At 48.5% G+C, this 14813-nt stretch overlaps 1 protein-coding gene across 3 annotated transcripts in view; it reads right to left on the bottom strand.

Annotated features, from left to right (window-relative positions):
* abca2 (ATP binding cassette subfamily A member 2) overlaps nucleotides 1–14813 on the bottom strand; it is a 110138-nt gene that overhangs the window by 30353 nt on the left and 64972 nt on the right. For all 3 annotated transcript variants that reach the window (XM_023958878.1, XM_023958876.1, XM_023958877.1), the window contains 8 exons: nucleotides 8683–8859; nucleotides 8392–8613; nucleotides 5705–6063; nucleotides 4872–5031; nucleotides 3489–3617; nucleotides 3241–3408; nucleotides 1368–1464; nucleotides 1065–1238 (listed from right to left, as the gene is read on the bottom strand). In XM_023958878.1, coding sequence (XP_023814646.1) covers nucleotides 1065–1238; nucleotides 1368–1464; nucleotides 3241–3408; nucleotides 3489–3617; nucleotides 4872–5031; nucleotides 5705–6063; nucleotides 8392–8613; nucleotides 8683–8859 — 1486 coding nt within the window. The remainder of the gene's footprint in view (nucleotides 1–1064; nucleotides 1239–1367; nucleotides 1465–3240; nucleotides 3409–3488; nucleotides 3618–4871; nucleotides 5032–5704; nucleotides 6064–8391; nucleotides 8614–8682; nucleotides 8860–14813) is intronic.

Below are 14813 nucleotides of genomic sequence, written 5' to 3'. Positions count from 1 at the left end.
CCCACCGCAGGCCCTTTGTTTTCAGTAAACAGGTGGATTTCCCTGCTCCGCACCACTTCTACGAGGCACAGTCCCACAAAGTCTACACAAAGGCATACAATGCCATTTATGACAGACCTTTATCAAATTTATATCAGTTACCTTCAGAACTAATAAGCAAATCCATCATTATTTGTCCTGGTTCGAATCCCAAATGGGTTCTTTCTGTGTGGCGTCTGCATCTTTTCCTTGTTCAAACTCTGGCTTCCTCCCACGTTTAAAAACATGTTTCATGCGTTGATTGTTGACTCTAAATTGTCTCTCAGTGGGAATGTAATTGTGAGGAATTGCGTGGCTGTGTGGTTGACTGTCCAGGAAGTACCCCGCCTTACCTAATGGTATCTGGGATAGGCTCCAGCAACCTCTAAAGGGATTACGCAGGTTTAGGGAATGGATTGTTGGGTGGATGAATGGTCATGTATTTGGAAGTTTTAAGAAAAAAATGGAAAATCTCCTCCTTTTAACTTTTTTCTTACTCGTGGCTCACTTCAGCAACACAGCAGAATCTGGGTCGGGTCAGCATGTTTGTATCGGACCTGACTACACAATGTAAACCGGATGAGGCGCCTCATTCGGTCTAAGGATGTGCAAAGGGGGGATTGTTTCTGGGTGATGTTTAAATAGTTCCCAAAGTGGTTTTCATTGCCCCAAATATCATAGTATGACACTGAAGGACAGGTGGCAGCCTGACAAAGCCGTGTCTGCTGAAGCCAATCGGGTCAGAACTGTGTGGATGATGTCATCAGTGTCATGTATTATGAGATGCACTTTGACTCCAAACACTATTTTCAAAAACAAGATCTTCAGCCTGTTTTAAAGGCTTTATTGGTTATGATGAAAAGGATTGTAATTATTTAATTCTTTTATGCACTCTATTGTGTAAAGATTGTGTAAATCCTACAGGATAAAAACAACTGCAAACACACCAGTTTGTATTAGAACAGCTCATGATAGAATGTGTCGGCCATTGGTGCTTGCATGCAGAGAACACAGCATCCAGAACTCTTTGCATTTGAGCCGCTTACCTTGGATCCAGACAAAGCCGTAGAGGAAGTAGAACTTTCCGCCCGTGTTGGGACCTGGACGCCAGTAAGCTCTTCGTATTTCATTGGTCTTCTCTGTGAAGCTTGAGTTCTGTCTTATTTTGTACAGAACATGAGGGGGCAAGGTGCCGTCCTTATTGGTCTGGAAAATCACACCTGTCGGGAGAAAGAAGATTCTCATCAAACTCCGTGTTTTCCGTCCAGCCGCTGCATGTTCTGTTGACGGCATTGTGGTTTGTTCCTCGGCGGCACACGGTGGTGCTGACTGCAGGGCAGGCCACTCACTGGCGAACACGGAGACGTTGTCCTGGTACGCCTGGTTCAGCGTGTAGTTGACGATGCTGTCCTCGTCGGGAAACCCTTTGAAGACGTCCACGCTGACCTGTGGTCACAAACATCAAAGCAAACGCGGTGAAACCGCTGCAGAAAGGTCCTGCCACCACAACTAGAGCCTCTCAGAAAAAAGGAATAAAGCACCTGATATGTCTGCAGCTCACCACTCCCCCAGAGGAAGGCTCAAATGCAGAGAACAAAGTTCACACCCTCAGGTGTGGGACAACTAATGAGACTTGAACTAAAATCCTTTTACAGAGTTTAAAACATATCAGGCTGGATCATTTTGCGTTTGGAGGCAAAAATCATGAAGCGGATGATGAAATAATCAGATGTTGTCATCTACCAGCTCCCTTAACAACAAATTACTAACAAAGTTTTTTTGACACTCACACAGGCGCAGTGCATCGAAACTGATGCCGACTCTGATGTCCAACAGTCCATGGAGTGAAAGCAGCTCCGAAACAAACTGAACCCTGCCTGTTCCACCTAACTCCACCATCCCATAATACTACAGCGGAAGGACAGCCAGTCAGACCCTCCAGCTCAGCACAAGATGCAGCCGTGTAACTGAGACCAAAGCTGCATTCATGCATCCTGGCTGCTGCTGATCACATGTTTACCTGCAGCTGCGTCCAGCAAGGCTGACTTCATTGCAGCAGCCGGGAGGGGGGTGGGGGGGCTCTGAAAATTAACGCATCTGGACCCAAGAACCCCCCTTCCTTCAGAATCGACAGTAAAGCTCTGCACTTTACTGAGATGGACACAGAATAAAGAGGAACATTTGTAGGCTGACATCAATTTTGATTCCATATTTTGCTCATTGCTTCAGCTTTAGAGCCCTTTCTCGTTCCTTTGGCGACCCTATTTCTCCTCTTTCTGAAGGTTTGTGGTCTGAACACCCTGTGCTCTGTGGACGGATCAGCAGTCTAACCCATGCAAAGACAGATGGAAACCAGAAACTCCACGTAGAAAACAGCAAGACGGGATTCAAACCAGGAACCTCATTCAGAGGTACGTGTTGATTTGACACAGAGCACTTTGAGGAAAAATGCAAAAGCAAAGGTTTGCTTTGAAACAATAAAGTTGTGAGGAAACTGGATTTTCTAGAAAGGACTGTATTAATAAAAATATTAGGTTGGTTCGTTTCCCTTCAGTTTCCAGCACACAGAAAGGAATGAATGAGACTCAGAGACAGTTACTTAGCTTCAGTGAAGATTTACTCCGCACAAAACAGCACAGATTTGTACGCAGGGTTACAGACAGAGGAACAGGATCACAAGGTCTGAACAAAGACACTCAGAAAAGGGCTTGGTATATATACCTGGCATTTACATATTCAGAAGATGGTCTGAGGATCTATGGTGTGAAAAACCATTGAAGGTCATAAAGCTTCAAGTGTCAGATCTCTCTGATGTTCCCACAGACATTTGCCAGAGCACAAACACCAGAACACACAAAAAGTAAAAGGGAGGATGAGGAGAAACTGTGAGGACAATAGCTTGGTTGTGCTGTCTTAGGATGCAATATAATTTTGAGATGATAATACATGCTCAGTGAATTAAGTTTAAACCATTAGTGTAATAAAAGGTATAGGTAAATGTAATAATAGTAAAAAGGGAGTTTCTAACTATTCTATTTCTAATTATTCCTAACAAAAGTTTTGCTCCAAAAGGCATCAAGTCATCACTAAGATTCAGGCAGACGTTGAGATCAAAAACTGAACCCGAGTGCAAAGATTTACCCCAAGCAGGTCATGGCGCTCAGCTATCTCTGAGTCTGAGGATAAACAGGGCTGAGGAGACAGCAGTGCACACCAGCTGACCTTTGACATGAAGTGGGACCAGCCGCAGGCAGCATTATCGATGGTGTCCAGCTGCTCCAGTAGGGTGGAGCTGTTAGGAATGGTGTAGTTCCCCTCCAGCAGGCCCTGCATCAGCTCGCTGTCGGTGCCGTTGAGCAGCTGAGGATGCTGCTGAAGCTCTGAGGACAGCTGAGCACAGAGAGCGTCAAGCCAGCTGGAGCCCACAGACAGCAGCATCACAGACACGGTATCGAACCCCCGGAGTTTACCTGCTGCAGCCACTTCAGGTGGCCCTCCAGTCGACCCTCCTCCAGAAAAGTCCGCAGCTGAGCGGAGACGTTGAGCCACACTCGAGCGTAATGCGTCACGTTTCCAATGAACGCAAACGTCTCGTTTGCCTACCAGAAAACAACTGCAAACTGAAACACTGCAAATATGTTGCTTTCTTCTTACTGCAAAGGTTGAATAAAGTCTTTCATGAACAGATCATTTCTACCTAAACACGTCATCTGACTTCTCTTCATACTAATAAATTAATTCAGTTCTAAAACAGACAAAAACAGCTGAAATGAAGGTACAAAACCATTTTTTCTGAACTATAGATTAATCAGACCTTCTCCCCTTTTTTAAATACATTATTTTAATTGCAAACAGAAATGGACTTGTTAACAACCTTTCTCTAAGAATGTATTTTTATGTATCTGTTCACAATGAATGGAACAAGTAACCTGAAGGTCTGAGTTACAGGTCTGATGGTGGTTTGGGAGCTGGAGACCCCGAAGTAAAGGACCGCCCACTTTTTCAGCTTTTAAGTGTGTTATAATGTTCAGTCCTATGTTGATCCATTCACACATTTTTGCTCTCTAAGCACCAGCCCCTTCCAAACCTTGAAAACGAGGGGGTCCTCACATTGTGACATCACAGAGTGAGGACCCGCCCCTTCCAGGAAGGGTCTGCACTGCCTGCTCCGCCCCCAGGCTAACACACACGCCCTCTCTCCATGGAGCTGTCGGCGATCGGCTGAACGCTTCTTTTTTCTATAAACAATCTGCACCTCCGTCTTGGCTAAAGCTCCGATGTTGTTCTTTTATGGGAGAAACGCAGACAGGCAGCCGAGGGCGAAACTAGGATGATGTCATGAAGAGAGAGAAAGGCGGAGCCTCAGAGATCGAGTTGTCTTACGTCTGGGTAGGAAAATGAGCTGCAAAAATAACTAATATTTCCTTAAAAATGATTCTTTTGTGTGCCAAAGGTCATTTTTCATCATTTATATGGATAAGGTTTCCTCTGAAAGGCGTAGAATAGCATGATATAGAACTTTTAATGCATGTTACAGCACATAAAAACAAGCCTGCAGTGTGTTTTGTGAAGCTGGATGGGAATGTGGGATTGTGTTTCCATGGTGATGAAGGGACATCCACACGGCTGTTGTCTGTGTTTTCACTGTTTCGTGTTCAAAACCACAGAAATGCTCCCCATGATATAGAATGACCTCTGAAAAGTTGAGTTTATGGACTAAAGAGTCCGTTTCTGTCTCTGCATCCTCACAGTGGGATGCAGCCCCCCCCCCTCCCCCCCTGCATTAGCTTCAACAGTTTGGTCTGCAAGGTTCTCATCTAAAGAAGAAAAAGCTGGTTTCACCATCTTCAGACCTTCTGAATGACTTTGTCCACCTGGGAGCCGATGGGGGAGTAGAGGATCTTGGGATTTGCAGTCATCAAATGAACCAGGAGGCCCAGATTCCTCTGCTCTTTGCTGGTGAATCCCAGGGAGCTCATGTTGCCCTGTTTCAGCGCTTCAGGCTCAATGATCCTGAAACCGGACCATGACATTAGCCGTGCACCACAGACGTATTCAATCTGCATTACGCAAGAGCTGAAGACATTCTGTTCTTTGTTTTGCATTGAATTCTCAACTTGGCCCAACATCCTCATTCTGAGACACTTCAACCTAAACAAGGCAGTAGGTTGATGATGTATTTATACATGTTCGCCCACAGGCTAAAACCCACTAATAGGTGAATTCCCAGACTAAAATCACAGATTTTTCACACTAAATATACCAAATAAATATAACAAAACAGTAATTATAATAAAATAGGATAAAATAAAAGAGTTTTGGACATGCAAATGTTTAAATGAGCCGATTCACTAAAGCCAATCCGCAAGCAAACGTATCAACGTTTATTTACAGACTTCTAAGAACCAGAAGCCCCTCCTAAAATTCAATTAAACGTAACTTTTTTTCTGTTATCATGCGATCAGTATTCGTAATTATCAGTACAATAGTTTTAACATGCGTCGTTTACATGAGAGGAGACAGCACTGATATTTCCCACAATCCCTCAGGTCGCCCTCCAAATCGTCCTGAAGCTACTGAGTCCACTAAGGTAAAGAACAAACTTTGACAGTGTGAGTTTGGACTCTGTACTTAAAAGACTCTCAGCTGCCCCTGCTGTGCTTATTATGGGCTGGATTTCAATCACCTGTTGTTCCCACACAGGATGGGCTGCAGTCCAGCCCACAACTGGACAAACGCGGAAAACTGAGAACGAGGGTTCTCCGCTTCCTCTTTTCCGTCTGCGTGTTCCCCTTGGTTCCCCTCCTCTGTGGAGGCGTCTGTGGTGTTGGGCCCCCATGTGGTGGCGTTTAGAGGCCACGTCCCGTTGGCGATGCTGGACGCTGACTTCTGACCCGCACAGGCTCCTTTGGGCAGCAGGCGAGCCAGAGCAGAGAGCAGGTCCAGATCCTTCAGAAGCCTCTCCACATCAGCCAGGTCTTTCAACATGGCGGCCAGATGCGCCGGGGAGAGGGCGGCCAAAAAGCTGGGCTGCTCCAGGTGCAACTGGGTAAAAAAGTGGAGGGGGTGGGAGTTACAGATTTGGCCAACTTCACATCAAAAATGGCCAAACTTAACCACAAGCTTCCTTTTTACAGCTAAACATGCACATGTGATGAGCTGGTAACATGCTGACCCCTGATTTAGGCTCTTTTTGGTGAAATAAATGCCAAACCAGCTTTTTGGTCCCTTTTTTCAGCAGACTGCTGGCTAGTTAAAGTTCTTAGTGACAAATCCAGCCTCCCCCATTAACACATGCTTCATGAGTTAGCACAAGCATATCAGCCCTTTTTAGGATCTGTTTAGGATAAATAAACTGCATCCACTGCTACCTGATATAAATATCCATTCAAAGTCCTTTCTGAGGCTCCAAATGTTCCTAAAAAGCAGAATTTGACCTGAAGGCCATGTTTTCTGTGAACATCACACATTACAGCACAGCAGTTTTAAAAAACTCGATACCATGGTCTACTTTTACCAAGCATTAGATCAATATTTACTAAAATGCACCCTGGTAAATGTTTTCTTAAAAACAATGGGCAGAATACAGTGGGGTGGAAGGTTTGTGCCCCCCAGGTTAAACATTTGATTATTGTGCAAAAAGAAGCCAAGAAAAAAATCTTTAAAAGGCATCTGATTACAGATGAAACATTTTTGTACTATGTCAAAAAATAGACTTTATTCTTTCAAAATAATAGAAAACAAAATATCGGCATGTGCAAAGGTTTGAGTGCCCTGCAGATTTAGTGCCTTGCACCCCCCCCCCCCCACACACACACACACATACACACACTTGGCGAGCATCCCAGCTTGTAAATCTGTTAGTTCTTGTTTGAGGATCCTCATCCATTCTTCTTTCCAAAAGTCTGTCAGACTTCTGGGATGTCCGTTCCGCTATAAGGTCTATTTTAGATTTTCAATGATGTTGAGGTCAGCTAGTTGGGAAGGCCGTGGCCAAACATTCAGTGTCTGCCTCTAAATGTGCGCCGGCGTGGATTTGGAGGCGTGTTCAGGATCATTATCCATCTGTAGAAGCCGTCCTCTTTCCAAATTCAGCTTCTTCACTGATGCCATCAAGTTAGTGTCCAAAATTTGCTGAACTTTGGCTGAATCCATTCTTCCTGTGACGCTGCAATACAACCCCAAACCATTATGGCTCCACCCCCATGCTTAACAGTTGGGCAGAGGTTCTTTTCATTAAACTCTGTGCTGTTTCTTCTCAAAACGTACCCTCACTCATTCCGGCCAAAAGGTTTCATTAAAACCTCGTCGTTCTGCAGAACCGGTTTCCAAAATGCATCAGGCTTCTTCCTATGTTCATTTGTGAAGCTCATAGTTTGAATATTGCGGTGGGAGGTTTCTTCTGATGACTCTTCCAGGAAGAGCATACAGGTTTCTCTCAACAACTCCAGAGTCTGCAGGTCTTTCTGAAGGGTCAGACTTTGGACTTGCTTTCTCACATTCCTGCGGGGTCTTTTCTTGGTCCTCCAGGTCTTGCTTTAACTTCCACTCTTCCTGTTGACGCCATTTCTTAATTACATAGTGAACGGAGGATTTTTGCATCTGAAGAGGCTTTGCTGTCTCCTGTGGTCCCGAACCCACAGCCGGTCCGTGGTCCACTTGGTACCGGGCCCCAGACAGAAAATAAATGCACGCACTAACTTCAATATTTAACTTCAATATTATACAAATATTATTTTGGAAAACTAGCGGGTTCTGTTCATCACATCCGTCTGGTCGGGCCGCTAGTTTAGAAGCACAAAGCTACAAAGATACAAACAAAAAAACGTATTTGGAAAGTTTCTTTGGGGAGAAAAGATTCAGTCACTCAGATTATTTAAGATTTAAATCACTGGATCTTTGCAAAGGATGAATGTGAACAGACGGCGACACTGTCAGGTCTCAGCTTTTGGAAAAGGGGCGGGGCATGCTATAAACTCTGCAGGGGGCTAAAACTTTTGCACACACCATTATTTTGTTTTCTCTTATTTTGAAAGGGTAAACGATAAAAAAAAATCCTCATTTTTTGACATTACAAGAATGTTTCATCTGTAATCTGATGCCTTTTTTTCTGGCTTCTTTATGCAGAACAATAGAATGTTATACCTGGGGGGCTCAAACATTCGAGCCCCTCTGTATGTATGTCCACCTCAGTCAGTCCAGACATCACTAGATATCAGCAGAACACAACACTGTTGACATTACAGTTCTAAACGTTTCAACTTTTAAAATGAGAACAAAAGGTTAAAAACTGCCTTCCAGAAGTTCTTGATGGTCTAAAAACAGCTTTGAGTGCAGACAGAGCAGAGCGTCTGAGCTTGAAGGTAGCTGTACCTTCTCAGTGAGGCTCTGCGTGTTGATCTGCTCTCTTAACTCCTGGCTCAGCTGTCTGAAGCGCTGCGACCTCTGACCCTGCCCCTCTCGGCACACTGAGCTGCGATAGGCCTCCAGCGCAGGTTGCTGCTCCTCAGGCAGCAGCAGGATCTTCCTGAGCTCTGCGGCTCCTCTTTCTCCACAGGTGAGAAGCTCCAGCATGGATCCAGTCAGGAGAACTCCCTGTGGGAGACAAAGAGTCATCACTGCCTTTGCTTTTGTGTCCTAGGAGCCTAAAGACAGAGCGCTTACCTCCACCTCCTGCACTCCCTGCTGATCATTGATCCCGCCTCCTGAGGCGTCAGTGATGCCCAAGGCCCTGGCCATCAGTCTGACCAGAGCTCGTCTGTGGTCTTCTCTGGGTGGGCCATGCAGGGCCTTGTGTAGCAGCCCTCCGTGGAATCTCTGGACAACTCCCAGCAGCTTCTCCTGCAGACCCCGAGACAGCCGAAGACATGAGAATCAGGAAAACTAGGAGCTGTTCCTCATCTCTGACATTCTCACACCTAGAACTGTGACAGAAGATCAAATTCTCCTGCCAAAAATGAGCGTTCTGGTCTGAATTGGTGCTCAAGGTTTGGGCTCACTGTGGGGTCACATCCTCCTCTGGAGTCTGAGACAGTTGGACTGCTGCAGCGCTTCGTAACGTAAACCCGTGAATGAACAAAACCTAATGGGTTTGGATTTTTTGTGCAGATTTTATTCTTTAACCCTTGTTCTATCCTTTGGGAGTTGGGTCATCTAGACCCACTAGACAGTGCTCTGAACCTTTTTTCTTCAATGATTTGTGATCTTCACTGGTGTCCATGGATTACATGAAATCTTTCCACCTTTATCCACCTTTGTCATGGTAGGGAGAACACGTCAATGGAAGGGGGGGTCATAGGATAGCACAAGGGTTAATTTTACTTCTGATGACAAAGAGTGTCTAATGATACGTTGAAATCCTCTGGAGCATCAGTTCTGCAGAGGTTTGGCTCTTCTGGATGCAGTTTTAGCTCAGCTCTTGAACTTATCGTCCTCACACGACTGACAACGTTCTGATTTTGTGAATTTGATGCACTTTATAGTTTGGTTTTTAAAGGCAAAGCAAGAACTTAGAAGATAAAGATGTTGCACTAAAATGTAATGGTTAGACTAAAAATGAGAAACTGGAAAAATGTTAAAAACTTGGAACCGAGTTTGAAAAGTAATCAACAGACCCAAACTAATATTCACAAATGAGACACAACATCAATTCATGAATTTTCTCTACCTTTCATTGTAAAATGAAACATCTTTTTTTCTTTAAGTTTGTTCGGATTCACTTGTTTTTTTTGAAAACTCCTTTTGACTATATTACCAATATTTTACCAGCGGACCATCACAGTGTGGCCTAGTGAGGCTGCATCAGCTCTGCAAGACTGTTTCCAGCACACAGACTGGCAGATCTTCAGGGAGGCAGCTTCGCATGAGGGGGAGGTGGACCTGGAGGATTATGCATCAGGAGTCCTCGGGTACATCAGTAAGTGCACGGAGGATGTCACCAGCACCAGGACTGTAACAGACTACCTCAACCAGAAACCCTGGCTGAACGCAGAGGTGCGGGCTCTGCTGAAACACAGGAATGCTGCGTTCCAGTCAGGTGACAAGGTGGCACTCAGAGCAGCAAGAAGGGAGCTGCATGCTGGGGTGAGGAGGGCCAAGGCCGCCTATGCTCAGAGGATTCAGGGACACTTTACGTCGAATGACCCCCGGAGTATGTGGAAGGGCATTAAGTGCATCACAGATTACAACACCAGAGATGCACAATGCCCTGAGGACCCCTCTCTACCAGACGCACTCAACCTCTTCTACTCCCGCTTTGAGGACTCCAACACTGCCCCTCCCAGCACCAGACTCACCATCCCACCTGGCGAAGAGCCTTTCAGTGTGACGCCCGCTGAGGTGAGGAGGATCCTCCAGAGGATCAACCCTCACAAAGCTGCTGGACCTGACAACATCCCTGGATGGGTGCTGAAGGACTGTGCACACCAGCTCACAGAGGTGCTGACAGACATATTCAACACCTCCCTGATGCATGCAGTGGTCCCCACCTGCCTGAAAACCGCCACCATCATTCCAATACCCAAATCATCCACAGTGACAGGTCTGAATGACTATCGGCCGGTTGCCCTGACACCGATAGTCATGAAATGTTTCGAAAAACTGGTCATGACCCGCATCACAGAATCCATCGATATCACCAAGGACCTGCAACAATACGCATACAGGTCAAACCGATCCACAGAGGACGCCATCTCCTCTGTGGTCCACACAACCCTCACCCACCTAGAGAACAAGAACACGTACGTTCGACTGCTCTTCGTGGACTTCACATCAGCTTTTAACACCATCATCCCGCAGACCCTCACCCAGAAACTACACACACTTGGACTGAGCCCCACGCTGTGCAACTGGGTCTTGGACTTCCTGACAGACAGACCGCAGTCTGTAAAAATCCGCAACGTCTCCTCCTCCCCGATCACCCTCAGCACGGGCTCCCCCCAGGGCTGTGTGCTGAGCCCCCTTCTGTTCACCCTGCTCACGCACGATTGCACAGCGATTCACCCCAGCTGTCTGATCGTGAAGTTTGCGGATGACACAGCTGTGGTTGGACGCATCTCCAACAACGATGAGTCCGACTACAGGCAGGAGGTGGAACATCTGGAGAGCTGGTGCAGAGACAACAACCTCTGCATCAATGGGAAGAAGACCAAGGAGATGATCGTGGATTTCAGGAAGGACAGATGCCCCCCTCCCATTCACATCGGAGGGGACTCGGTGGAAGTGGTTTCCAGCTTCAGGTATCTGGGCGTGCACATCTCCAGCTACCTCACCTGGAGCACCAACACCTCCTGCCGGGTCAAGAAGGCACACCAGCGCCTTTATTTCCTGAGGAGGCTCAGGCGTGCTGGGATGGGGATCTCAGTCCTGACCTCCTTCTACAGGTGTGTGGTGGAGAGCGTCCTGACCTCCTTCCACAGGTGTGTGGTGGAGAGCGTCATGACCTCCTTCTACAGGTGTGTGGTGGAGAGCGTCATGACCTCCTTCTACAGGTGTGTGGTGGAGAGCGTCATGACCTCCTCCTACAGGTGTGTGGTGGAGAGCGTCATGACCTCCTCCTACAGGTGTGTGGTGGAGAGCGTCATGACCTCCTCCTACAGGTGTGTGGTGGAGAGCGTCACGACCTCCTTCTACAGGTGTGTGGTGGAGAGCGTCATGACCTCCTTCTACAGGTGTTTGGTGGAGAGCGTCATGACCTCCTTCCACAGGTGTGTGGTGGAGAGCGTCATGACCTCCTTCTACAGGTGTGTGGTGGAGAGCGTCATGACCTCCTCCTACAGGTGTGTGGTGGAGAGCGTCATGACCTCCTCCTACAGGTGTGTGGTGGAGAGCGTCATGACCTCCTTCTACAGGTGTGTGGTGGAGAGCGTCATGACCTCCTCCTACAGGTGTGTGGTGGAGAGCGTCATGACCTCCTTCTACAGGTGTGTGGTGGAGAGCGTCATGACCTCCTTCCACAGGTGTGTGGTGGAGAGCGTCATGACCTCCTTCTACAGGTGTGTGGTGGAGAGCGTCATGACCTCCTTCCACAGGTGTGTGGTGGAGAGCGTCATGACCTCCTTGTACAGGTGTGTGGTGGAGAGCGTCATGACCTCCTTCTACAGGTGTGTGGTGGAGAGCGTCATGACCTCCTTCTACAGGTGTCCTTCTACAGGTGTGTGGTGGAGAGCGTCATGACCTCCTTCTACAGGTGTGTGGTGGAGAGCGTCATGACCTCCTTCTACAGGTGTGTGGTGGAGAGCGTCATGACCTCCTTCTACAGGTGTGTGGTGGAGAGCGTCATGACCTCCTTCTACAGGTGTGTGGTGGAGAGCGTCATGACCTCCTCCTACAGGTGTGTGGTGGAGAGCGTCATGACCTCCTCCTACAGGTGTGTGGTGGAGAGCGTCATGACCTCCTCCTACAGGTGTGTGGTGGAGAGCGTCATGACTTCCTTCCACAGGTGTGTGGTGGAGAGCGTCATGACTTCCTTCTACAGGTGTGTGGTGGAGAGCGTCATGACCTCCTCCTACAGGTGTGTGGTGGAGAGCGTCATGACCTCCTTCTACAGGTGTGTGGTGGAGAGCATCATGACCTCCTCCTACAGGTGTGTGGTGGAGAGCATCATGACCTCCTTCCACAGGTGTGTGGTGGAGAGCGTCATGACTTCCTTCCACAGGTGTGTGGTGGAGAGCGTCATGACCTCCTCCTACAGGTGTGTGGTGGAGAGCGTCATGACCTCCTTCTACAGGTGTGTGGTGGAGAGCGTCATGACCTCCTTCTACAGGTGTGTGGTGGAGAGCGTCATGACCTCCTTCTACAGGTGTGTGGTGGAGAGCGTCATGACCTCCTCCTACAGGTGTGTGGTGGAGAGCGTCATAACCTCCTACAGGTGTGTGGTGGAGAGCGTCATGACCTCCTTGTACAGGTGTGTGGTGGAGAGCGTCATGACCTCCTCCTACAGGTGTGTGGTGGAGAGCGTCATGACCTCCTTCTACAGGTGTGTGGTGGAAAGCGTCCTGACCTCCTTCTACAATTGTGTGGTGGAGAGCGTCATGACCTCCTTCTACAGGTGTGTGGTGGAGAGCGTCATGACCTCCTTCTACAGGTGTGTGGTGGAGAGCGTCATGACCTCCTTCTACAGGTGTGTGGTGGAGAGCGTCATGACCTCCTTCTACAGGTGTGTGGTGGAGAGCGTCATGACCTCCTTCTACAGGTGTGTGGTGGAGAGCGTCATGACCTCCTTCCACAGGTGTGTGGTGGAGAGCGTCATGACCTCCTTCCACAGGTGTGTGGTGGAGAGCGTCATGACAGCGTCATGACCTCCTTCTACAGGTGTGTGGTGGAGAGCATCATGACCTCCTTCTACAGGTGTGTGGTGGAGAGCATCATGACCTCCTCCTACAGGTGTGTGGTGGAGAGCATCATGACCTCCTTCCACAGGTGTGTGGTGGAGAGCGTCATGACTTCCTTCCACAGGTGTGTGGTGGAGAGCGTCATGACCTCCTCCTACAGGTGTGTGGTGGAGAGCGTCATGACCTCCTTCTACAGCTGTGTGGTGGAGAGCGTCATGACCTCCTTGTACAGGTGTGTGGTGGAGAGCGTCATGACCTCCTCCTACAGGTGTGTGGTGGAAAGCGTCCTGACCTCCTTCTACAGGTGTGTGGTGGAGAGCGTCATGATCTCCTCCTACAGGTGTGTGGTGGAGAGCGTCATGACCTCCTCCTACAGGTGTGTGGTGGAGAGCGTCCTGACCTCCTTGTACAGGTGTGTGGTGGAGAGCGTCATGACCTCCTCCTACAGGTGTGTGGTGGAAAGCGTCCTGACCTTCTACAATTGTGTGGTGGAAAGCGTCATGACCTCCTTCTACAGGTGTGTGGTGGAGAGCGTCATGACCTCCTCCTACAGGTGTGTGGTGGAGAGCGTCATGACCTCCTTCTACAGGTGTGTGGTGGAGAGCGTCATGACCTCCTTCTACAGGTGTGTGGTGGAGAGCGTCATGACCTCCTTCTACAGGTGTGTGGTGGAGAGCGTCATGACCTCCTTCCACAGGTGTGTGGTGGAGAGCGTCATGACCTCCTCCTACAGGTGTGTGGTGGAGAGCGTCATGACCTCCTTCTACAGGTGTGTGGTGGAGAGCGTCCTGACCTCCTCCTACAGGTGTGTGGTGGAGAGCATCATGACCTCCTCCTACAGGTGTGTGGTGGAGAGCGTCATGACCTCCTTCTACAGGTGTGTGGTGGAGAGCGTCCTGACCTCCTCCTACAGGTGTGTGGTGGAGAGCGTCATGACCTCCTCCTACAGGTGTGTGGTGGAGAGCGTCATGACCTCCTTCTACAGGTGTGTGGTGGAGAGCGTCCTGACCTCCTTCTACAGGTGTGTGGTGGAGAGCGTCATGACCTCCTTCTACAGGTGTGTGGTGGAGAGCGTCATGACCTCCTTCTACAGGTGTGTGGTGGAGAGCGTCATGACCTCCTTCTACAGGTGTGTGGTGGAGAGCGTCCTGACCTCCTCCTACAGGTGTGTGGTGGAGAGCGTCATGACCTCCTTCTACAGGTGTGTGGTGGAGAGCGTCATGACCTCCTCCTACAGGTGTGTGGTGGAGAGCGTCATGACCTCCTCCTACAGGTGTGTGGTGGAGAGCGTCATGACCTCCTTCTACAGGTGTGTGGTGGAGAGCGTCATGACCTCCTCCTACAGGTGTGTGGTTGAGAGCGTCATCACCTCCTTGTACAGGTGTGTGGTGGAGAGCGTCATGACCTCCTCCTACAGGTGTGTGGTGGAGAGCGTCATGACCTCCTTCTACAGGTGTGTGGTGG

Source organism: Oryzias latipes, chromosome 9 (assembly GCF_002234675.1).
Source record: "Oryzias latipes chromosome 9, ASM223467v1".
NCBI lineage: Eukaryota > Metazoa > Chordata > Actinopteri > Beloniformes > Adrianichthyidae > Oryzias > Oryzias latipes.
Note: the sequence above shows the minus strand (reverse complement) of the source record. Positions and strands in the feature narration are given on the sequence as shown.